This window comes from Chelmon rostratus, chromosome 16 (assembly GCF_017976325.1).
Source record: "Chelmon rostratus isolate fCheRos1 chromosome 16, fCheRos1.pri, whole genome shotgun sequence".
Classification (NCBI taxonomy): domain Eukaryota; kingdom Metazoa; phylum Chordata; class Actinopteri; order Chaetodontiformes; family Chaetodontidae; genus Chelmon; species Chelmon rostratus.
In genome coordinates this window covers 17,032,837-17,059,184 of record NC_055673.1, presented here as the reverse complement: position 1 = coordinate 17,059,184, position 26,348 = coordinate 17,032,837, and the positions used below count along the sequence as shown (strand labels likewise).

General features: G+C 42.6%; 1 protein-coding gene across 1 annotated transcript in view; it reads right to left on the bottom strand.

The window, feature by feature from the left end:
• adgrb2 (adhesion G protein-coupled receptor B2) overlaps positions 1-26,348 on the bottom strand; it is a 141,712-nt gene that overhangs the window by 31,160 nt on the left and 84,204 nt on the right. Inside the window, exons 16-23 of the mRNA XM_041955097.1 lie at positions 24,414-24,540; positions 14,235-14,338; positions 13,882-13,984; positions 13,221-13,371; positions 9,009-9,078; positions 7,441-7,507; positions 4,039-4,124; positions 2,190-2,288 (exon numbers count right to left, since the gene is read on the bottom strand). Coding sequence (XP_041811031.1) covers positions 2,190-2,288; positions 4,039-4,124; positions 7,441-7,507; positions 9,009-9,078; positions 13,221-13,371; positions 13,882-13,984; positions 14,235-14,338; positions 24,414-24,540 — 807 coding nt within the window. The remainder of the gene's footprint in view (positions 1-2,189; positions 2,289-4,038; positions 4,125-7,440; positions 7,508-9,008; positions 9,079-13,220; positions 13,372-13,881; positions 13,985-14,234; positions 14,339-24,413; positions 24,541-26,348) is intronic.

The window sequence follows — 26,348 nt, the reverse complement described above, 5'->3', positions numbered from 1 at the left end:
TCCCATTAGTGTCCAATCACAGCGTCCAATCGTGCGACAACACAACTAAGAACAGAGCTGCTGCTTTAAACAGAATGCTCTCCCAAAATAAACCCAAAGCCACATTGAACGATTTGCACAAGGACATAGTCAAATATACACAGGAATGTTTGTAAAAATAGGAGGAGGGCCTTTCATTAGTAGACTTGCTGTGCTGAACATGAAGCCAGGACAACGCACCTCTACACATGAGGGCAAAAATCCAGTCTTAAAAACAAATTTGTCTTCAGTGCTTTTCTTGTGACGCCTTCTAAAAGGTCACCAGCCTGTAGGAGGTGCTGGCGGGGAGACTGTGAGATACTTAAAGTCCAGAGAGTAGCATTATTGCACATAGAAAAGGTGTGGGAAATACGTATAAAGGCCCTACATCAACTGGTGTCTTTTAGGGATACTGCTAATAATACTGATATGTGATCCTAAAGGATCTCTGATAGCAGCACACCAGGGCTTTTGTCATCACATTGTTATGCTAATGTAAACACAAATCTTGCATTATGCTTGCATAAAGTAGGAAGATTTGTAAGATTTTCTGACTTTTAGTCCTTAATATAAGTCCCAGATACACTGAATGAAGTTGCATTTCCCTGAATGCAACTCATTGAATTTGTAGTCTTCAAACCCAAGTCGGAGATACAATGTCACGGTAACAATTTTTTCAAGCTTCCTCCAGAGCTTCAAAAGACATTATAAAACTATTTTCAGGCTGTGTAGCACAATTAGGGAATGAATTTCTTGATCCATTTCGCTTAGACTTGAAGTGAAAATGCTCTAAACAGAGATATTTAAATACCTGCAGCTCCAGTACATATGTGATATATATGTATTGTTAAATGTGTTGCCACTTTTTCCCTAACTTCATATGAAATATGGTGTTTTCACTGTGTCTGTTTAAGGTGGTAGAATTGAGATGACAGTTCATTACATAAGATGTTTAGACAATTACAGTAATATGTCTCTGACATTGACTGCCCTGATGTGTTAAGCCTCTACAATACTGCGCTATAAACAAGTTAAAACAAACTGGAAAAATGATGCATAAATACTGTTTGACAAAGGTCAGGTTTGCTCAGTGCGACCAGAGGAAAATCCGCTTCGGATCAAAACATGCTCTCATTAAATAGTGGCGGCTTGCGGTGCAGGTGTTTTCTCCTTTCATTAGTTTGTTTTTCTATCCAGACAAGTCTGAATGTCATCCTGCATCATTACCGACAGCCAGAGATTAAAAGGATGGAGGAGAGAGAGAGAGTAAGATGGAGAGAGGATGGTGGAGAGTAAGAGGCAGCGGTGGCGGTGGTGGAGGAAATGTTGGATCCTTTGTTAAAGTAAAAGTAAAAATATCACACGGTAAAGTACTGTGTTACAAGTACAAGCCTACATTTAAAATGAAGAAGTATAATCAGGAAAATGCACGTAAAGACAAAGTCCTCAATGCAGGACGATTTCCTGTGACTGTAATATTTTATTACATCAATAGATTATTACTACTCATGCATTCATGTAGAAGCAGAATTTTACTGCTGTAGCTGGCTGAGGTGGAGCTCATTCTGAACCATTTTATACAGGACTGCAACTGATAATTATTTCCATTATGGTTTATTATGGATGGATGATTGTTTGGTTTGTAAAAATTCTGAAAATAGTGCGAAATGTCCACCACAATTAGCCCAAAGTGACACCTTCACAGTGCTTGTTTTACCAACAGTACCAACTTCAACATGATGAGAAATCAAATATTTTAAAATAATTTAATGGAAAAGCAGCAAATCTTGCTGGAACCACCATGTTCAAAATCTGTATCCATGTTTCAAAATAGCCGCCAGTTAATTTTCTGTCAGCTGACTAATGAACTGATGCTCCAGCTGTTCTTGTGTAAACTGTTGGTTTGTTTAATTTTGAACAAAAATTCAGATTTTCTAATCTCTTCATATGCTTTTTCTGTAAAGAGCTGAATTGAAGCTGTCAGATAAATGAGAGAAGTACAAAGCACAATATTTCCCTCTGAAATGTAGTGGAGCAGGAGTAGAAAGTGAAAGGCATGAAAAGAGACAAGACTTCAAATTTGGACTTGATTACAGTATTTGAGTAAATGTACTTAGTTACATTCCACCACTGACAGACAGAGAGAGAGAGAAAGATGAAGATGGACTAACATGGCGCTGCTGGCAGTCGCACTGGACAGAGCGGTGCTCGAGATCACGCCACACTTGGAGCATTTCAGGAGCAGTCGGCTACGCGCCTCCGCTGGGACACTTTAGGACATGTGAATACACACACACATACACGCACACACATACACACAACCATATGGGGAGGAGGAAGGGGTAGTGGTGTGGGGGATGTGCGGAAACACAAGTTCCAGCGATGGCAACAGGTGAGTGGCGCAGGTGTCACAGTTGCGAAAGAACCAAAGGAAAAGCAGAAAAAAAACAGAGGAAAAGTGGACACAACAAAGAGAGGACGGGGAAAAGAAAAAAGGGGGAGGGGGAGGGAGAAAAGAAAGAAAGGCAAATTAAAACCAGATCTTAAAAAGTAGCAGCAATGAATAACAGTCAGAATACAAAGATTGATTCAGAGCAAGTAGAGAGAAAGTGAGACAGACATTGTAATGTTACAGCAGAGTCATGTGGATTCACAGATTACAGTGACACACACAGGAAATACACGTAATGTAAGTGTGTGGGGTTTTCATGTGTACGTGTGACCATGCACTATGAAGCTTTTTGGGGGTGCACTGGAAGAAAAAGCCTTCTTTGGCTGCTTACTTACAGTTGACTACTCATTTGGAGACAAACAGTGTGCGTGTGTGTGCATACATGTCGAAAGTGGAGAATGATGAGGCCAAGCGCGGGCTATGCTACATTAGTGTCCCATCACAGCTCATTGCCTTAGCGCCAGCCACATCCCCACGGCTTCATAAAGAAATACATTACGCTAATGACAGCCTGTCCTATTAGCAACACTACCAGCTACTGTGTGCGGGGGCGCTCAGACACGTGTGTGCTTGTCGACGCACACTTCTGAGAATCGGGGAGGAAATGTGCTTAATACTCGGATAACACCGAGGACTTTGCCTGTAACAGAAAAGGGTGCACCTGTTCGTGTGTTAGTGTGTTTGCACACATCGGCCGGTTTAATCTCGGTTGCATCACCGGGTAACAAAGCTAATCAACCCCCCGGAGAGCCGATCTGCACCGTTAACCCTTGCTGCGATACACAAATGATCAATTTCAATTTGTGCGGGAGGCAGACGTTTGAGGAAGTTTAATGAGCGAGAGACAAAAGAGTATAAGAGGAAAAGGAGAGAGAAAACAGTGGAATCAATAGGTATGGAAATGGAAACATGGCTTTGGCTGCGAGAGTTGAGGAAATCACCGCTGACAGGATTAGTAAAGATGATGAACAACCGCCAACTGCTTTAATAACAGTAATGTTGTAGGTGGATGCATGTGTATGCATGTCTGATATGTATGCATATATTATGTGAGTATGTTTGTGCGGGGGAATATCGGAGAGAAATATAATAGGATTTCAATACTGCATAAGATTTGATCCACATAATCCTGGTGTTTACAGCATGTAATTAGGTTTCCATCTGCCATTGATTTTCACATCCACCCATATTCATCTACGTCCCATAAAACGGAGGAAACTAGATGGAAACTGTGTGCGAAAGCGACAGTGAAATGCTGACAGATTTCACACAGCGACAGAACAGATGTCTTATCGTTTTGTTGCCAAAAGTGGATTGTATTTTCTGATTAATTTTACTGGAGGCGCAGGTGTACAAGTAGGTGTGTGTTCAGAGACCCTTGAAAGCAGTTCGAGTTAGTTGCCATGAAAATGTTGTCTCCCTGAGTTTGTGTCTGGCAGAGGGTAAAATGTATCCAATGCAGCAAATTTGCAGGCAGTTCCCACCAAGAGTTGAGTGGATGGATGACTGGGCGGTGTGTATTTTGTGCGTTGTGTATGAGGTGCAGACGGTTTAGGAAGTTAACTTACCCCGCTCGCTGCTTTTTAGACTTGTCTGAGATGCCGTCTCGAGACATGAGCTTGTTAAACACCACAATTCCAATGAGCATATTCACCTGAGAAAGACAGAGAGGAGAGTTTGATCAGGTTTGCTATGACAGTTGGGTCCCAACAGGGATTCAATTTATGCACGATATAACAGTTTTCCTACATTTTAGTTTAGTTCCTTAATGTTTGAGTTGATTGAGAATGACTTTTTAATTGTCCTGCAGACTCGAGACTGAAAGTGACAGCTCTTCTGCTGTCAGGGCTGCCAGGCTGACTTGCTGCTATGCAAGAGGAGCTTTGAGATCATCCCAGTCACATTTTAGACAAAGCATATAGATTTTCTTGCACATAGCTCTTACTCACAGCCTTAAAAATGTTTGACAATGGCCAGAATGTCTATCGCGGAGGTGGTACATAATCCCTCAACATTTCACACAGCTGTGTATACATGTATGTGATGCCATATTCTTTAAAGTGACACTGTGGTTTGACAACAGAGCCACATTTAAACTATCTTTTAAAAAGTCAACCCAAATCAAACCAAATAACGATATATAAATAATGTCTGTGAACAGTAACTACAAAAGGAGAACTGATTGTTGCAGTATAGCTTCTGGCCACTAGTGGCAGTACTGAGTGAAGTGTTACTGGAAGAAACTGCACCAAACTTTAAAGGTAATCCATGAAGTTTGTTGTAAACAAACATAAGTCATGTTGACATTCTCACCAAATCCCATTGTGCGTACCCTTGAGGTCTGACAAACATGCAAAATTGATTTCTTTCCTTATTTACACGAGCAAAGGCCATTTCAAAAATATTTTTAGATGCACATCCATTTTCACTTGCTAACAGACTTCTTCTCCACCGCCTTTGCTGGGACTTTGGTGTGCTGCTTTGGGCGTATCCGTCATTCACCACTGTCAATGAAGGTCTGGACGCAGCAGCAGGGTGTTTGTCCTTGCATGAACGTGCACGATACAAACAAAACAGGGACGTACTCATAAAAACTGTGCTGTTAATTGAACTTAGATATAATTTTCATGCATGAATTTATTTTGGGGGACTAGTTTTATTAGCAGAATCCTCGTCACTCGCATTCTTTAAGTGCTCTGTCAAACGGCAGAGCCTTAACAGAACAGTCCACATAAATCTACCTGTATAACCATTTGTTCCTTGACACAAGTGTCTCTGACCGAATTTTACAAAACAGTCAGAATTAATACAACAGTATTTTTTTTTCCATTTGTGGTGATTGCCTGAAACGAACACTGATTGCTTCATATCCCGGCTTCTCTTACTAATCAGGAGCCCTTAGCTAAGCCCGCCAAACATCTGGCCATAGTGACCCAGTGACAGAGATGCTATTAGACACACGCAGACACCGATCTGAGCCAAAGCTTGCCACATGTAGACCTTCCACTCTGAAATCCTGCCCGAATGGGAGATTTTCTATGCTGGCGACATGTTCCTAATCCTGATTTCCCACATTCATCCGTATTCCTTTTTTCCACCCTCTGTGGGTTTCTCCGTAGAGCCTCTGTTTGGTTATTCATCTGCCTGGTTCCTTGGGATGTCAGCGACGAAGTGCATTAGCAACAAATGACACTCTCACTCTAGTACATACCTACACTGTGTATGCAATGTGTTTCTATTCTTATCAAGGTCCTAAAGTGAATGTCTGCCTGGATTCCTTCCTTCATCTGTCACCAAGAGCAGCCTCTGGCTGCAGAAAAATGTTACAGATTCAATACACGGCAGCTGGAAATCCTAAGGAAAGAACTGGGGAGTTGCAGCAGTTAAAGTCTGACTTTCGTGTGTTCAGTTGAATTTCCAGTTTTTGCAGAATTTTTACTTGAAGTCTATTTCATCGCTCCATGCATCTGCATCTCTCTGATCTTCTTCTCTCTCATTTGTGTGTTGCAGCTGACAACTACGTGGGATGTGCCAGATTGCGCGAGCACTATTGTCATGCCAGTCATGTCTGGCCCCAGCTCTGTGAGTCAGCATCATCCTGCTCTGCAATTTGCCCAAGGCCAGGTTCATTAATTAGAGAAGAGTCCTGTGGGAAGGTCTGTGTTTCTCTGCCCGACGTCCCACTCTCATTACAGCTGTTTGTTAGAGTGGGGCCCCGGCAACAACACCGGGGGGCCGGGGACCATTACATAGCAGCTGGGGTGTGGAGTGTGCATCGGCATTGTGGAGATAGAAAGGTGGAAAGTTGGAAACGGTCCAAGAAACACCAGGCAGACACAAACACAAATCCTTTGAGGATAACTGTCCTTTGATTTTAAATGATGGCTGTGACGTTTGAGCTCTCATGCACAGAGACCCTTTGTTTTATTATAATGTGTGAGTTAAACTGTTATACATTTATGTCGTTAAAGCACCAACCTGACTGTGTTTTTACGATGTAACCTTTAAATAAAAATAGTATTGGAAGTCACGACATTATCATAATCATGAATATTCAGAACTATATAATCCTGTATTCCCTCATGGCCCACAGCGCAGCTTGAAGAAACTGTCAAACTGCCACTCTCTTGCCAAGAATCGACTTAAAAAACATGCCTATTACTCTGCACACCTGTGACAGCGTCTGATCCATGCTCCCTTTCTGCACATGCACTTTACAGTAAGTGTGCATGCAACAAGAACAGAAAATATCCTAACGCATGAGCGGACACACAAATACAGCAGCAGCAGCAGTGGCGGCAATTACCAAACTAAAGTTTAGCCCCCCATCCAGACTTATTAAGCTTAGTGGTGGAAATAACCACCCAGGGATTCATTTAGGAGAAATTAGCTAATCCTAGTAGCAGCCACATACAGCAGCACACAACAACAGATGACTAAAACACCACTGCGATGCAATCAATGCACTCAATTTTGCTGTTGGACAATATAGAGCTATATATCCTTGTAGAGAAGTCTGTTATATAGCAATCGGCAAACACAAACAAGGCCACATTATTATGATAGTGGTGCACACTGTTGGATGCACATTTGCCTGACAAGATGTTTTTTTTTTTTTAAATTACAGTGACTCATACTTTGAAAGTAAACATAAGAGTGAGATATTTGGCTGCTGGGCTGGAATTCAGTCCAGGCATGTGTTGCGTTGCCGGGAAGCTCTTGTCTGCTGGAATATATTTGAGCTTTTCTGGGCTGACATTTTAAACTCAGGGATCAAAGTGCTCGTCTCATCATTTTGTCGTGGGCACCCGGGGTGCGAACGCTCACATGTGCACGGAGGAGTGCAGGGAAATCCTCAGAGGTCAGCTGCAGCTGCTTTAAAGCTCTTAGCTCAGAGGCTAACTTAGCAAAATATCTGTAGAATTATGCAAAGTGGTTGGCGAGAGAGGGAGAGAGTGTGCTGGACTCACCAATACAATGACAGCAGCAGGCCCGACAAAGGCATAAAGCAGACCGCCCTCCAAGGACAACCAGCAACTAGAGAAACAGAGAAAGGGAAATAAAAGGGGAAACAGTACTTCACAGCAAAATCACAAAACTGTCGGTATTTAAAATATCACTTAAATGCACTCAGGTCTCACATTTCATTCACTGTGAGTGCAAAGCACTTAACCACAGCAAGTACACAACCAATTAAGGATCACATTGACTTGCATTTCCTGAGTGAGGGATAAAGCAGTCATTTCCATGGGTGCGTAAGTGCCTGTGTCTGTAAATACTGCCCTCGGTGCTGCGCAAATTTGTTATTAGATCACCTAAAACATACCCTCAAACTGTCAATGGTCTTGTGAAATTTCATTTGGTGTGAAAGCTATTGAGACTTAATGGGTTTAAATGTGTCCTCCAGTGATGTCATCAGAGCATACTCAAACCCTTCTGTTGTCTTAATTGCAGCTCAATAAAAAAGAGGATGAAAAACACATGGCCTAACAGCTTATATGCAGTCCTCCCGTTAATGAGATGATGAATAAAGTAAGAGGGTTTGAAAACATGTTTTAAGACGAATTTCCATTGAATCAATTACACCAGTGAGTGGGTATTAGAGCCCAACAGGAAGTGCCAGTGGTGCTGTTGAAATGCTCTGCTCAAGTGCAAACAAAACAAGCTTTGTGCATGCCACACGCCCGTTGAAACGACATTTGGAGGTAAGAATTTGCTCAAATTGCCTTTTCAGAGCATGTAAAGTGGATCATCTTGTCACCTCAACGAGATTAATTTTATTTCAAATGTTCTGAAAACCTGTTTTCAGACACCCTCAATCAGCTTCTCACTTGAGTGGCAGAGAGCCACATAAAGGCAACATTTTCGAGCCAAGTTAGAATAGTTATGCTTATTTCACATCAGAGACTTAAGAATTTTTTCTTTGTTGCTCATTCAGTCATGAATATTTAAAGTTTGAGAGAAATACTTCAGATTTTAAACCTAGTTTTTAGGGGCTTTAATGTGTTTTTAATAGAGTGTTGAAAGACCCTCCTGTGACTGGCATGAAAAACGATGTCTCGTGCCCATTAAACGAGCAACTAAGATGTGTTGTGGATTTCACCAAGTGCATGCTGGGATGTGCTTAAGTGCCACTGTGACACACAATAGGAATAAGTGTTTTCGAAATTGGATGGATAGATTAGTGAGAGAGAAACTGATACAAATAATGTGAAAAATACCTTCAGAGTTATGCAGTGTTTATTCAGCTGTTTATAGCAGAGCCACCATTGAATGAATCAGTGACCCCCTCTCATAAGCTATATCATAAAACTGTATAAAGATACACTTTTATGAAATAGACCATAGCTTGAAACCATTCGAGACAGACTGTTTCAAACAGCAAAGGGAAAACATGAGTACAATCTGAATGGCAAGCAGCAAGGGCGATGAATGGTGCTGTGACTCCATCCAAACACAAATCAGAGGTAAAGAGTGATTAAACGATGATATCCAAATGGAAACATGGCTTGTGAGGGATTGAGGGAGCGGTACTCACTAGCTGGCTGTGCCGTAGCCTCTCGCTCTGGTGAATCCCACTGACACTGCTACAACTAGGGCTGGAAGACCTGCAGACAAAAAACAGAGAGAAAGATCAAAAGGGTGAGACAAAGGATAAAAGGGAGCCTTAATGGCAACCACGAAGCATGTTGGACAAGTAGGATTCTCCAGTGCGAACAATACCATACAGCTCTTCCCATTTAAATGCTAAGCAGCCATGCAGTAGCATGTAACTTGCATATATGATTGACACAAAGGTCTAGCTGCAGGCATGAATACTGGGCTTCGATCCAGTTCACTGCAAGGAAACTGTAAAAGAAGGAAGGGCCATTATGTCATAATACCAGCGTTCTAATGTTCTGCTCGGTGTCACACTTTGGTGCCAGTTATATTGAAGCCTATAGGAGATGCATGGAGAAGCACACTAAAACCCAACATATCTAAATTGTATTACCTTTGATGAAGAAATGCCTGTACCAACTGAGAGAACACACTTCAATGAATAGTGACTGATTTTTCAGTGCGCATTTTTAGAATTTTTTTTCTAATTTAGAAAAAGCTGCATGTGAAAGGTCCCTTGAAAATACTGAGTTAATAATAAATATTGTCAGCAAAATCTGCATTTCCTCATTCCTTCCCTCTTTCTGTTATTTGGATCTGGAGGCTGCTTTACAATGATCGACAGGGCTAACAATTCCTAATGTGTTGGGAATATCACATATTCAAATTAAATGTTTACAAACCTCCTCTGATAATACAATAATCATCAGAAACTATTGCGTCATAATTATGAATTAAGAAATCTATGTTACCACAAAACCAACATCTGGGCTGTAATCCCATTAATCTGGTGCCCCGCTGTGGCTCATCCACCAAACGCCTGGTCAGTGGTCGCCATATCAAAAACTTCACATTACATAATGTTTAATTACCAGCTCAGAGTTAATTTAGCTAGGGTATTACAGTTTTACTAAATCTGATACCAGCTTTAAATCACATATGCATAACAAGCTCCAGTCGGTTAGAAATCTAACATACCACTCTAACTTGCACGCCAATAAATTATTGAATTAAAATACAAATCAAACGAAATGTACTTTAAAGACACACGAAAGATATGCTAAATAGCAGCACACCAAAATACCGGTGCCTCCATCACCCAGACTGACAACCTGTGAAGCTGAGAGGGGATAGATGAAAGAGTGGTCTGCTGATTCACCACGACGCAAACTGCACTGAGAGCTTTCAAGTGTGGCTCCAATGTCATCACATGCAACGCAGTGATGTAACGACCCTTCCTTTGTTTAGAGTTTGCTTGGTTCATTGCAGGGTTGGACGCTCTGATTTAGCATTTAAGAACACTCTTGTTGCACTGGCTTCTTGTGCACATTAACGCTGCCATATGTGATCCACCCAGCGGGCAGCATGCCCGTGCGTAGATGTGTGTGAGTAACACACAAAAAAACAGAGTTTATGAAAATGTGAGGTATAGCTTGGAGTGGTCAATAAGTCATGCATTAATAAGCTAAATCAAGCAATTTGTGTGTGTCTGCATGTGTGCGCGTGTGTGTAAGTGAGAGGGAAAGAGAGTGAGGCGGAGTGTCACAGAGCGCGTGCCAGCAAAAGAAGGAAATATGCTCGGCTCGTAATGAGCTTGGCTCTGAAATATTCCTGTAATTAACAAAGCTGTGATTATGGCTGCAAATGAAAAGCAATTAGAAAAAGTCACATTAACATTAACAAATAAGATGGTGGGGAGCCAGGCCGGTCCACCAAACAACGCACACCACTTTTCAATTAGACAACAACAACGTCTAGCATTTACTGACATCATAAATGCTCACCTATACATGAGACACACACACTCTGCTGCTAATGTTAAAGAGACACAGTCATACCCCAAATCTCATGTTTCCATGGCAACCGATTTCAATCACAAAATTTGGGGGAGAAAATTGCCAAATGGACACGAGGAGGATAAGCGGTTTGATCCCCTCCACCCTGCTTGACTTTTAGGTGCATTTCATGTGCATTTGGAAGTGTATGTGATAGTTCCATAGCTGCCGCTGCACACGCAGCACACACACATACACACACACTGTGTCGATATCGCTCTCTCTATCTCCCACTGTACAACAGCCTATACATTCTTCCTCCTCTGTATCAGGTAAGGGCATCAGCGACTTGGCAGATTAGACTGGTGGGATCAATAATAAGTGAAATGAACAGACGGTGTGTGTGTGTGTGTGTGTGTGTGTGTGTGTTGATGGTGGTGGGGGCTGTGGTTGTAATTCCTAGTGCTATCTCACAGCATCTTGCCAGTGTTATGCAGATGTTATCATGCGTTTTGATTACCCTCTAACATCCCTGGTGCCTGTTGCATCAGGTTGTCGTACATTGAGGGGACAGCATAATAGACTGACATGGAGGGTGACTGCAACGGAGGTGGAGTACATCTGAATGGCACAAAGGAGTGACATTACCTTTACTCTGAATGTGAAACCCTTTGTGATTGTTTCTGCATGTCAAAATGGCTTTGGCTTTATTAAGATCATATTACAGTCTATAATGAATGTCACTGAGACCTTGAAGCAGCAAATAATAGCATACAGCGTTCATGAGAATGGACTAAATGATAATCAGGTTATTAAGCAAAATGCAGCTGACAATTTCAACACTACAACATAACAATCTGCTACATTTTCAAGTAAAGAATGCACGTCATGCTGCTCTCCATCACCAATGCATGTCACACAACAGTGGTTCAATTAGCACCCAATTCATGAGTCACTCGCCTGCATTTGCTATGCTGAAAATCCTCTGGCACAGTTACACTCCCAGTAACAGCAACAGCAGAAACTTACATTAGCAGCTAAGCGTTATAGTGAATGTCACTGAGATGCTGAATGGTCCCTTTCAAAATGGAGTAACGACAGAAATTCAAGCCATTAACACACAGTGCACTGGCACAAATGATTTAGTGGCATGTATTCTCTGGGAAATCACATCAGCAATATACCCTTCCAAGTGCTTAACAGTAGATGTTGTCGCTTACGAAGGCTGCTGCCAGACAACATTAATGAAGTCAGTGTTTTTGTGCACTCGGCGTGCTCGTGTGCACTTTGCACTCACAGGAATGTGCAGTCATGCAGTGTTAATATTGCCAACAAAAACAACGGCAAATATAGTTGCTTAAATTTATTTTTTAGGATGAATGCAAGACTGAAACTAAAGAAAGAGGAACCTTTGAAAATAAAAACTGTGATTCCAATCAGAAAAACATGCAGATTAGTATGGCAACACGTATAAAAAGGTAAGATGGCATATTATTCATATGCTGTGGATGTAATGCGAATGATACTTTCAGCTGCAGCATCTTTTGTGTTTATAGACAGGGGCGAGTGCAGGAGCAATGCAGGCAGTCAACCGAAATATTCTCCTAAAGGACAGCATTTCTGTGAATGCTATCATATGCTTTAGCTGCTCATCTCGAGCGAAATCCAGACGGCGTTTTACTGAGCCGGAGAGTGAATGCAGCTTCTGCTCTGCAGTACGGGCACGGGAGGTTGCAATAATGTCAAGTGAGTAAAAATGCGGGCTCTGTTCAAACAGCCAGAGTCTAGGAGTGACAACTTTTATTACGGAGGAGAATGAGCCAGTTTTATTTCCACTGATCAGAGTGCCATGGGCTCTGTGTGGACTGTGCGTGTGAAACATTACTCTCTGGTATAAGCAGGTTAACGGTTTAACGGTTTAAAAGGCAGAAAAATTGACATTTCCACTGACAAAACCTTGACAAAAATGTCTTTAGCTACTTTTTGTTGGCAAACTAAATGAACAATCATGCAAAGACTAACAAGGGACTAAAACTCATTCGTATTATCTTCCAAAGATTGATGGCCTTGTCAAAGCAGCATTTAAAACATCCGTCTCCATCCACCATCCGGCTCAGCACAGAGGAAATACAAAGAAGCCCTGGGAGCTATTGTGACTGACTAGCGCAAGCATGTCCCAGCTGACTAGTGTGTTAGCGGTAAGCTAGCCAGCTAGAGCAGTTCACCAGCTACCCTTGTGAGTAGTCCTTATGTCAGTGTGCCTCTAGAACCAAATATTTCACATATGAATTTTGCTGTGACGCTTCCTGGTGCGGCCGACCAGGCCTTAAAGCTAAAACCAAAGTGTAGTGCTGCGTGACACCGTGGGAGCTCACCCCAGCCGAGGCACAGGAAACGCTTGCGAATGAGTCGTGACCTCATCTTGCCAATGACGGCCAGGTAGGACTGCCACGCCTCTGTCAGCACCCAGCAGAACGACGCCAAGAAGAAGAAATGCAGGAAGGCAGCAGTCACAGTACAGAGGCCCTGCGGAGAAGAGAAAGTCATGGGGATAGCGATAAAACCCTTGGAGAAGTTTTACAAAACAGTACAAAAGGTAGTTTTGTGAGAGGTGTCATAATGAATCACTTTTTAGGATTAGTCAGCAGAGGACAATGAAACCACCACAAAATGAAGAGGACAAAGGGAAAAAGGGAGTCTGATAAATTGTTTAGAAGAGTAAGAGTTCAACCCTGCTCTGCTGTGTTCCTCATTTTGATCGATACTGACCACCACACAGTGCAGTCTCACTGCTTAGTCAGAGTACACAGAGTGCTGGGTGCCAAAAATGTCTGCTCGCCACTTTGAGAACTCCACTGTTTGAACCTGGCCGACGGTCGAGCCCTGAGAACGGTTTGTTTCTAGGCATTTGAAAAGGCTCGGGGAAGAGCCCTAATACTGGAATCATTAATGTATCAACCAGCTTCCCTGTGGAAATCCAGTTGTGATGCCTGGGAATAGAGTTTTCTCTGTGTTTATCTGTTAACAGCATCTTACCTTGCTCAGCGTTTGAGATTGTCCCACCAAAATCAATAAATTGGAGGCCAAGATGGAGAGGCAAAAATTCACCAAGATGATGGATCTCTCCGAACGTATGTACCTACACAGCAGAGGACGAGAGAGAGTGACAGCCATGTGAGATAAGTATTCATGACAGTTTGATGGACTGAGCAGCCTCTTTTTGGACATTGCAGAGTCATTAGCTTGATTTTGCCATCTGTCATGTGTGTTACCGAAATCTAATCGCCACCCCCTGCTGTAGTTGAACCATTTGTTCCTTATTAGGCCTCATTGTAGTCTTGGCACGACAGAGGACACACACAAAATGCACTTCATGCGTGCACGTGTACCTCCAAAAGGCAGCGTAGATTAGCAGCAGGATGAGCAGAGCGGTGCAGGAGACCCCACAGCCCACCATGAGGGGCACAGAGGGCATGCTGGCAGGACCCATGTCCTGAAAGAGAGCGATAAAACGGATCGTTAATACTGTACACAGTGTTTTGCTTTTGCTACAAATGGCATCTTATCATATAACACAAAAAAATCTTCCGCTTCAGTCTTGTGACATTAACGCTGGCTTTCCTGTATCACAGTGCTTTGCATGGATTGACACTGTTTGGCTTTGCCTTTGAGAGGGCATGCATTTACTTTATGCAATAACTACAGGGTTATTATTGGCTTACAGCAAGTCCACTACAGAGGTCTAGACCTCCTGGACAGTAACTCTGCTCCTCTCTCTTGCAAAGATACATGAATATAAATATAAGTCAATACTTCACTTTGTCAATACTGTACAACATTACAGCAAAATGTGTTAGAAGCTATGGTTTATGACTCAAAGTAAAGATTATACCCAAAAAGCCATTTGGAATTCAAGGTTATTTTGGCTTTGTGATCGGGGCTTTACATGGTTCTGACATGACTCATGCATTTATACAGTGACTGTCAGGCAACTGGAAGGTTACGACTGGCATACAGAAACTCTACTATAAACCTCTAACCCACTGCTTTTGCTTTGCTTAATCGAAAAAATGCATGAATATATCTATGAGGCACAAGTAATTCAGCTATGTTTTCATCAGGTAGCAGCCTGAATGACTGGGTTTACTGTAATATCCAGTGTCATACACAGGGTTAGCATGCCAGAGCTTACAGCTATATGAATCAACAGATAGATAAATGGATGAGTGAGGGAGTGAGATGACTGATTGCAATAAATCCTGTTAGTTTCTTTGCCTACGGATCAAAGAAATGGTTGGCACATTTCCTGCTTTGCACATACAGTACAGTATCTATTAACTCATGCACTTCCCTAGTTGTAATCCCTGCGGTAGACCCTTTTAATTACAGCCTGCTAATTTCATGCAATTATCTTTAATTAAAACTACAAAAGTCTGTTAGATGTAGCTGGATAATACAGCATAATTACAAAATTCTGACAGTTGGTGTTTGTCTTGACCACTTTGATGTCATTGACATCACTTTTCAAGCATCACCTGGAGACCTTGTCATTATAATTGTACTTTCAAGTTGCTCTCATGTACTATGATGCATGAGGGCTTGCAGACTGAGAACCAGCTGTGCACCCATTTACACTACTTTATATCTAATTTCACATGTACAAGGTTAAAAGCACTAGACCATGGCGCATAATTAAGCGATTTAGGTCATGATGTACAGTGCACCTCTGCTTTGCCTCTCTCCTGAGGGGGGTGCCCATGAAAGGATGAGCAACAGACAAATGAAGCTGCGTGGAGAGCATGCACCCCGCCATGTCCCAGATGGGCTCAATGTTTTGCCTGCTTTTAAGTTTTCAATCACACAATTTACCTCAATTTACCTCCTAGAGTGGTTAGCCTTGCCTTTCATCCCCAAGATTCATCTCACACACACGCGCACACACACTGCACAAGGTGTCTTTTTCCTGCAAATAAAGTACATACTCACACACAAAGGCATGTCCAAGCAGATGTGCCAAGTAATTGAAAGTCAGTGTTTAAGCTGTGCAAATGTGTGTGTGCTTATTCAAGATGATCCGAAGGCAGGGGAGGAAAGCAAGAGAGAGGACTTTAGAAAGGAATAAAGAATGTACGCTGAAAAGGAGTAGGAGAGCAATTCAGAGAGAGATGGAGTGGGAAGAGTTGAGGACAACTAAGAGAAAGCAAAGAGTAGGGGGAGGAAGAAACAGATAGGGAGAAAAGAAAACGAGCGGGAGTCAAAGCTTCCCTTTTAGTGGTTTTCCCTGGCCCATCAAAGGAAGCCAATTTCTCGAGAGGAAAGTGGAATAGGCTGGAATACCAATTCGAGCGCACACACACAAGCACGATGAGAGGAGAACGGAGGTGAAACATAATCAAAACCGCCTCATAAGAAAGCAGAGACCAGCAAAAACAAAGACAAAAAAAAAAGGGGAGAAAGAGGGGATATGACAAGCATCTGCTTCAGGAAAAAAGGGGGGGGCTAGCAGGAGAGTGAAAGACAACAGAGACTGAGTGTGTTTGATACTATGCAGCAAGATAGGTCAAAGGATACGCAGGCATTTGTGTTTTTTTGAGGTCTGACAGATCAAACATGGGGGATGCGTGGGGAATGACAAGCACACACTCACACACTGACACAAGCCGACTGAATTCCATTATCTCTCGCTGTATCTTTTACTTCGTCTTAAATTAGCCACTACCAGACAAGTACTGGAATAAATTACACTCATACGTGCAATTTACTCAATATACATCCACAAATTGTCGCTCAGCTCTTCATTGTGTCAATTTGTCCAACAGTGTTTTCTTAATTGGCACGTTTAGGTTATGTGTGCGCTATGAGATCAAGCGTCTAATTTCATAATGTGGAAGGATGCTGTAAAAGAGGAAATGAGAAATAAAAAAAAGAGAGAGAGAGAGGAAACACCCACACAAACAGACACACAAAGATGCAAATGCAACACATCAGGCCTGAGGCTCCAGTGTCACACAAATGCCCTGCTCTAAATAGATAGAGTGATATGATGTTGCAGTTGGAGGGGATATGTGCTTGTGTTAAGTTCATGAGCAGTGTGTGTGTGAGGGGAGAGAAAAGCACAGAGAGAGGCTACAGATTAGAAAGAGTGTGCTGAGGCTCTGCTGTATACGGCCAGGCTCCCCTGGGCAGCTTGGCTACCATGTGATGGAGAAGATAGCTATTTTCAGCTCAGGAAGTTTAACCTACTTATCTCCTCTTACTGACACTCCTCCTCCCTCCACTCCTACCTATCCTGCTACCTCCCTCCTGTTTTCTCCCTCCGTGTCTCCCATTCTTCCCCCACTTCCTCCCTACCTTTACTCCTTACTCATTCCTCATGACTGGGTCTCTCTCATTCTCTTCTTTCACTCCATGTCCATCTGTACCTTAGGCTTACTATGTATTTTCCATTAACTCTTCCACCCTCTTCTCTACTGCAAGAATATAGGCTATGAAAATGCTATGTCTCTTCTGAGATTCTGAAAAAAGTGCATTCATTCTTGTAAAAGAGTTAGGGAACTCAACGAAAGACAAAATAAGGCAGAAAACAATTGATATGACTGTTATGGAACTGATTCATATGAGGGTTTGGTTGGTCATCTTACATAATCGTAAATAGGGAATGGATTTCAGTCATGATTAAAACACAGCTCGCAGTCGACTGCCATGCTGGCATCCCTGTGAGGCTGCAGCTAAATGTTAATGCCAACATGCAAGCATGGTCACGATGACAATGCTAACATGCTAATGTTTAGCAGGTATAATGTTTACCACGTTCATCGTCTTACGTTAGGGTGTTAGCAGACTAATATTTGCTAATTAGCACTAAGCACAAAGTACAGTTGAGGCTGATGAGAGTGTCAATTGTGTTACAGGTTTTTGGTCATAAACCAAAGTACACGACAAACTGAAAACTATTTTGTTGAAGCTGCTATAATCAATATTTATTTATTAACAATGGACCATGCATATGTAAAAGGATTTGCTCAGCAACACCACATCCATCATCTGATTTGGAGTTGCTCTCAGCTCTCACCGCTCTTGTCACTGTTGCTAATGGATGCAGCTGTTTATGGAGAAAAGCCCTAAAAACCCACTGTAAGCTACCTGTCCAGCACTAAATGGCAGACAGATAAGTTTGAGATAAGTTTAGCAATGATGGAGCCTAAAAACAGAGCTAAAAGAAATTATTTTTATTAAAATGGGATGTGAACCGTGTGTCAGAGTTACATGATTGCCGACTCATCCATTCACACCAACCTCCTCCCTCAGTGGATTTGCATACATGTGACAAAATCACATTACCTCCACCTTTGCTTTTGAGAGAGAACAGTTGGTCACAAGAGGTCGTTGTCAGGAAAAGGCGAGCATGCTTGAGGTTGTTTGGGCGTTTTGCTAGCACACACAAGCCGCCTGTGCCACTGTAGAGATAAAACACCCTATATCTTGCTAATCTTGTGTTCCTGCTATTCAGTTGCCTGTTTTGCTGTCATGGCACTAGGTAAATATTGCCTGCGATATGCTTCAACTGAATCAATTCAGCAGGCCCTCGAGGGTTCAACTTGACAGGCTCTGCCTTCAGTGGCCTCAAGACAAACCGTAATTTGCCTGTCAGTGTGTGACAACCTGGAAGGGCTGACACAGTGACTTAAAATGTAAAGTCATCATATCAAGCACCGGCCTTAACCTTAGGTATTTTTTACATACTATTTGAGATTTGTACTGCTTGTTGAAGCAAAATGTCGAGTATCTGCTTCAAAAAGGTCTAGCTCAAGTTCCAAATTAAGGCCAGCAGCTACAGCTACAGCATGTGTTGGTGTATCAAGATACACTATACAGTTTTAAAAAACCTAATTACCAAGAAAACCTATCCTCACTACACCAGCGCTCAGTCATTATGCATCTTCAGCCTGAGAAACACAGCTAAATCACTCCACCTGTTTACGCTCTCATCATCTCCCTTGTCACTAACTCACCTTCAAATTAATGCAACAAGGGATCCGAAGCTTCTAATGCAATTCTCAGTCCCTCATAAATTTTAGCAACACTCATCATTTAATTACAGTTGACAAGTGCAAGACATTTGCATACTGTAACCTTGTAGTCGCGCCTCATCTAGGGCAGGCCTTGTTTTCTTTTTCAGCACTGTCTCCAGTTAAGTTATAATGAGTTAAAATATGAGCTGCCATCTTGAAGTGCCTCAATCATCCCTATCGTCCTTCCACAGGCACTTTGGCCATTAATAGTTTAAATAATAGACTCGGCTGTGAAATTCTTCCATTCTGATTAGGCGCCTGTGAGTCACTAATGGCGGCGAAGGAAACAGACTCAGTGTATCTCAAGCAGACCCAATCATTTCATGAGAATGATCGTGCCAAAAGAGGGCGAAAGAAGCTGTGAGGAATCCTTTACAGCAGAAGCAGAGATCACTCCACATATTGTTACTGTGAGAAAACTGCTTTGATAAAGTAATTGGCTTATGAATGAGTTATGGAAACGCAGAAGGCACCCTGCATCTTTCCTGTGCCTGCTAGGCAATGTGTTTGTTGATTGTGTGCTCACCCACACTGAGTGGATCAAGGTCTCAGGTGCGGTTTGAACCACTGACCTTTTCACTCGCATTTCTGGTTGCCTGCTTAGGCGAGCGAAAGCCGTGGATCCTGCCGTAGCTACGGAAACAAGTCTGGGAGAAGCAACTGTAATCAATTTTTACCGACAACATAACTGGGACAGCTGCATCATGCGCTGACAAAACTGAAGCGAGGAGGTATAACTTACTTGATTAACCTGAGGCACAACATGCTAAGCTGACTTTTATAAAGCCAATGCCTCCTTCAACTCCAAATCCCATGACCCCTTTGAGCAATGTGGAGGCAACGAGTCCAGACGTATCTGTAGGCTTTGCATTCCCACTGCGGTCATTCTGGAAATGAAATGGCTTGGTTCATTGTATGGTTCCATGACCTCACTCAGTCAACTCCTCTTTCTCCCCCTCTCCCCTCTGTTTCTCTAAAGTAACAACCTCTGTCTTGTGTCTGATAGCGAAGGTCTCTCTGTAGATACACGCACACACACAGCAGGATACTCACACATACACACACGGAAATCTCAGAGGCTATAGAAAGTAAACAGGATTAACTGGCTATCCCTCGCTCCACTGTAAACGGCCTGTAATGGCAGCACTGCTTCTAAATCCCTCCATCTCTTTCTCTCCCCCTCCCTCCCTCCCTTTTCTATTAAACATGGAGGTTAATCCTCAACCCCCCCCTTGTCCCTAGCGCCGTGGCCCAGGATAAGCTGTCAGAGCTGGGCTGCTGATACTCAGCTCTGCTCCAACAGCCACACAGCCTGGACACAGCATATGAATGTGTCTTTGGGTGTCCACGTGTGCATTTTTGTGCGTGCCGACTTTTGTGTGTGTGAGCGTGTAGAAAAGTGCAAACATCCATACCTACTGTGCTTGCATGTCTGAATGGGGCTGGGGTTTTTTTATGTGTTGCCAAATTCAATCTGTCTCCCCCTCCTCTTTTTTACAATCCAATCTCTGCTGGAATAAAAAGCTAACTCTGGAGGACCCTGAAGCGACAAAGTGCACTCAGCACTGGCCACAACAGCTCCTGACTGAGAGCCACAGAGACACACAAACACTGACCCATACCTTCCGGTCCTCAGCACTTGGTTTAATGGTGGTACCGGAGGCTGAATGATGAATCACTAATGACTAACGCACTCTTCACAGATGTAACACATGTCAGATAAGTCAATGTGTTTTCCCTCCTAGTCCTCTTTCACTCAACGCAGCCGACCTGCTTGCTGTGGCGAGGCAAAAAGTCAATGTTGTTCAGATGGAAGAGGAGTCACAGGAACCAGAAATAGCGGCTGGAATGACCCATTCAGCTTATAGGTCACAGCCACTGTGTTTTTCCATATAATGGGAATTAATGTTTCCCAGAGTTCTGTAATAGGTTGACCCCTGTGAAGTAATTCAAGCTTTGAGGGACAAAATAATGAATAACTGCAGTTACTCACCTGAAGGCTATCACCTTATTTTGACCCTTTTTACACAGAAAGAAAGGTGTGTGTGTCGGGGGTATCCAGGGGAGGAGGAGAAGGGAATAAAACAATAACTCCTACAAAATGGCGTAGAGATCCCTTAACTTACAAGCCAACTGAATATCAGAGGTTTATATCATCTAGCTGTCCGGTATATTCAGGGCCTTCAGCATATTCAGGGCATCTAAAATTTATATCAGCATCAGCCTGTCAGCTGTGTCGCTGGTGACACAAGCAAGGTGCAACTTGGATTATCCAAGTTTGGATGGATTAAATGACTTGATAAGTCCAAGTGAAAGTTCTAGGCAGTCGATGACTCATTCCAGTGTGATCTCTTTTTTTGGAACTGTTAACGTTCCAGTAATACATCCCTAATGTGCGACCTGTTTGACACCGCTTAGGTATTTTTGGACCCTGTTTACACCTGGCACCAACGTGCATCTTTGGTGATCCGCTCACAAATGGACAGCCGAAACACATCGCCGTTCACACCCGTGTCCATCGTGCGTCTCATTTCTCTTGTGTTCAGGTTTAGATACTGCCTACGTCACATCTGCTAGATGGTCAAAGGGCCCCATCCACAGTTGTTACGTGTTGTCATGTTTGTTTCACACAGGCTAACAGCTAGCTAAGAAAAAGAAATGTTTCAATATACATGTATGGGCTATCCCAGCTGTTGACAGGACTTGCAGATGAGCGCAGGACAAGACTAAAAAGGCACTTGTACTGAAACCACCACATCCTGCATTGATGAGGTATATTTCTGTTCTTGTTGAGGACGCATCAGGATGCAGCATTAACACTACAAAAGATATTTGGTCACATGTGTCAGACCATCTCAGCGAGTGGTCTGAGTGATCAGCTCACAATGCACCTTGGTGGTAGTTTACGCTTGTATTTAGCACGGTCCTCTTGTGATCTGATCACCCAAGATGCATGTTAATGCCAGGTGTAATCAGGGTCTCGCTGCAGAATGCTCCCATTTAAGATTTTTTAGGTCTAACATTTTAAGCTCAATTTGTTAATTTGTGAATTTGTTTCCTTATGAAACAGAAAGTAGCTTCATTTTCTTATCACCTGGACGTGAAAGGTGCAAATCTGTTTTGCAAACTGGCCGCCAAAGTACTCCCAAACCAGTCAAAATCAACTTCGAGACATAATGCTGAGGAAAATAAGCATATGAGAAAGACCGGCCTCTATCATCACAGAGTTGTGAAGCTGGTGAAGCTATTTCTGGCACCCGCGCTTCTGGAAGTGAAACTCATTCATTTTCTCAAGACAATGTAAAGTGACTCATAGTTGGGGCACTTCCATGGCTTGGATGAGCATGAAACCCTCTCAGAAAGAGAAACAACTGTGTTAAAAAGGTTTGGTTCTTTGATTAAAGGTAAAAGTCAACAAACATAAAAGTAGAAGTTGACTATGACTGTTCGGGTGCATTTTGATGCCGAACATTAACAGTGGGCAGAAACTAAAGGTCAAAGGTTATGCTGTTGAGGAAACTGATAATACCATCTGCAGCTTAAGTGAATTCGCTTTCAGATTCTGGATCAATTAGGCAACTAGGGCGCCATGTTTTGCTGCCAACTGCAAGGAAGAAGTGTTTTAAATTTGCTACAGCTCTAATTTGTCATGACTGGCATATTCTCCATAGCAAAACAGCCGAAACTCATGGGTATCGTCGTATTTACAGCCATCTGTCAAGCCCAACTCATGGAAAAAATGTCATTTCTCAGAGACAAAAGTGAAATAATTAAAAATGATGCCAGTAACATAAACCTATAGAATCATTATATTATCCAGGTACGGTTTAGACTGCAGTCCACCTGACTTTGTAATGTGTCTTTAGAACATGAGAGGGAAGAACCCTGGAAAAGACAGATATGTAGAGAACTTAACACAGCAAAGCACAGCACCAACTCCATGAGATGCCTTTTTTATATTTGGTGCAGAGACTATGGAAGGGACATTCTGAATGGTAATGTGTTTTGAAACAGCAAAGCATAAATGCACTGCACCAGTGAGTGTTACATGGATGCAATGCTTTACACTGAAAAGGTTACACAGGGGAAGATGAGCACAGAAGCCCAGCTCTTTATCGCAGCAACACTGGTTGTTAATGCATTATTACTGAGCGCAGACAACATCTCCTTCCATCTCTCTCTCTCTTAGTTCTGCCTGTCAGCTGAGCCCAGCCTGCCGTTTCTGTTCGGTTGAACGTTTCCTTCCCAAAATCCTCCATTCGTCGCAATCACTTTCCATTTCTGTGACACCTGGAGTTACCCTCCAGCACTTTGCTGAGGATCTGCTTTGCTGGCTCCATTTTCTAACCCTAACCATTAAGAGAGAGAAAATCAAAAGAAAACTCCCATAGATTCTAGTATGTAACAACAAATTTAGCCAAACTCCACCTCATTTCACTCCCTGATTATTTAATGTAGTCACAATCCTCGTGGGCATTGTGTTCAAGCAAGCATGTAGACAAATTAACAGCCAAAGCTAAAGGTAACATTTTGTGAGCACAACAGTCAAGGAGATGTGACATAAAGTGAGGATAACAAGTGAAGGTGTTAACAAGGTGACAAGGAGGGTGAAGGAAGTGACAAAAGTAGGGCACTAAGGAGGAAGAAAGGGAAAGCTGATAAGAAGCCCAATCAATGGAAAATATGGCTAAGAAGATAAAAGGGAGCAAGAAAGTGGGTATAAATAATAAATTGGGTGTTTCGAAGGAAGGTGTGACATGAAAGGGGTGACGATGTGGGATGTTATACAATTAATGATTAGGTTGCTTTGGACGAAGAGGGCGGCTGTGAGAGGAAGGTGAACTAACAGCCCTCTGGTCTTTGGATGGGTCAGTGTATTAGAACAGGCTTTACTCTGAACTGCCAAAAAGCCTTCTTTGATCACGTCAAACACCCATAGCAAGCCACGTGAGCTATTTATAGAAGCGCAGGTTGCATGCTGCAGGCGAAACCACACACAGACTATAAACTCTCTTTCTGTCTCTTGACGCCTCTCTCTCCCATCACATGGAGGCAGGTCGCTGAACAGCCTGACCTTTGCAACGTTTCAGTTAAAATAACGTGGAGAGTGACAGCTGATCAACGTCTAATTAGACAAGCAAAGACACGCTGATCACAACAGCTTCTTATTCCGTGACAACGGTAAACATTGGCGGCATTGCTCAGTCCGCACTCATTTTCTTCTTGTGGGAGGAAAGATGCTCGTTATGAAGTCAGACACTTCGAATTAAAACTTCACAAGTCACAGCAGCGTTATCCATCCACGTCTCTCTTTAAAGACAATAAATGACAGCCTTAACAGCCTGTTGTATTGTACAGTAAAATCCAACTAACACAGACGCCATCTAAATTCATACTACGATTACTCATTAGCTCACTGACCTGGCCCCTGGTAGCAGTTGCCTTGTTAGCCCCCAAGTCCCACAGAGCGCATCAGGCTGTGCATTAGTGACTCACCGGCTCTTTAGCTTGCTGCGCTAACACGGCGTAGGTGGATATCCTGCTGCACAGGCATTTGGTGTGGACAGTGGTTGACGCGAGCGTTTGGCAGCCTTCTGTGCCCCAGTTTTCTGCGCCAGCTTCCCTGGAGGTGGGGAGAAGCACAGGGGACATAAGCAATGACTGTGAGACAAATACACACCGCACAAAAAAAAAAGTCACATGACCAAACACGTCTATAGGAAGTTCCATCTCAAAAGGAGGGGAGAAAGGGGGACTGAAAGTTTCAAAGGGTAGACTTTCTTCACCATCAAGTTCACCAAGTTCATCCATTCACTGTATAGGTTTAATATGCAGTGATCAGCACTCACGCACACTGACAGGCTCTTTCACCCTGCTGGCATTAGAAGCCAATGTCACCCCACTTGTTCTCAAGTCCGTGTTTAGCACCCTAAACACTTTCTTTCTCATCTTTGTTCTTTCTTTTCTTCTTTGTGTTCCATCTCCCTTTTCTTGGAAGAATAGCCTAAGAGACCCGAGGCCTTGAGGACAAACGAAAACGGTTGCGTCAGCTAACAGTTGACAAAGACCTGTGTGGCTTAAATGGTGGATGGGGATTATTCAGCACTAAATGGTCAATTCCTTTGACACGCAACAAGTTACTGGGCAAGGGAGTGCCAAGAATCTCACACAATAGAAGCTTGTACGCTTTATTGCCCGACATCTTTCTCTCTTCCCTTTATTTGCCCCCCTCCCTTTCACTTCCACTTCCCTCCAAATAGCCACAATAGAAGGTTGAGCGTGGAGGTCGATCAATAAGATTCTTCCTGAACTATTTGCCCTGGCACCTCATACTTCACATTAACCTCATGTTTAACCTTGGATATTCCTCTGCTTCTAATCTGATCAAACCACACCCACACTGTCCTGAAAAAGAAGCAGATTAGCTGAGTTTTTCAGTGCTAACTCTTAATAAATAACACATAAATAAATAACATAGATTTTTTGTTAATTCTGTGTGTTGAATATAAGTTTTTTTTTAGTAAGACATGAAGTTTTCAAGAGCTTTTCTTTTTTTTATGAAAAATATGTTAAGCAGCCCTGAATAGACCTCTTCAGGCAAACACTTCTCAAAAATGAAAGCTTTTTGTAGGGCAAAAAGTCATTTTGGAAGGATGTGCAGACACATCAACTTGATCATGCGAGACCTCGATTCGATTTCGAGCAGAGTGCCAAAGAGTGGAAGCAACAGAGGAATCACGTCACTGTCGCTGCATAACTGCGTTAGCTGCTGATCTCTGCACATGAAAAGAAGTGGAGCTAGGGGAGGTTATCTTAAAACTCAAAAAGAAATGCCCTCCTATGGGGAAAATGCATCTGGTGACTCTGGCACTTGTCAGAGGAGGCACATGCACTTCATTATTCTCATGCCAAGAACTGGCAATAATTTAAAATATCATCTTTGCTGGGGCCTGGACACGATGGAGAATCTGAGAGAAAAAGTGTTTTGTTAACCTTTTTCATAAACTGAATATAGATTGTATTTGTTCACTTTGTTCTTTCCAATAAAAAGATTTGTAGAGCAGCAAAGATAAAATGTAATGATATTGCAGACAGCACAGTGCACACCGCTAATGCTTTAGTGGAGAACATAATTACCTCCTCTCAAGCTAATAGCAACGAGCACCCTCAACAGAGTGGTGGAGAGGAAATTTAATAGTGTTGCCTATATAAGGGCTTGATCATATTAGGATTTACATGAAATCTTCAATCTGTAAATCACTCAATGCACTGAAAATATACGGGCTTTGACGGGCCGTATTGTATGTGTGAGTATCATTTACATCTTGAGGAAAGGCTTTGGTGACAGTTCCACTTTGTGAGAAATGATAAGCTGGCTTGCTGCTTGTTGTATTTATGGCTTCAAAGTGTAATTTTTGATGTTACCCAGCC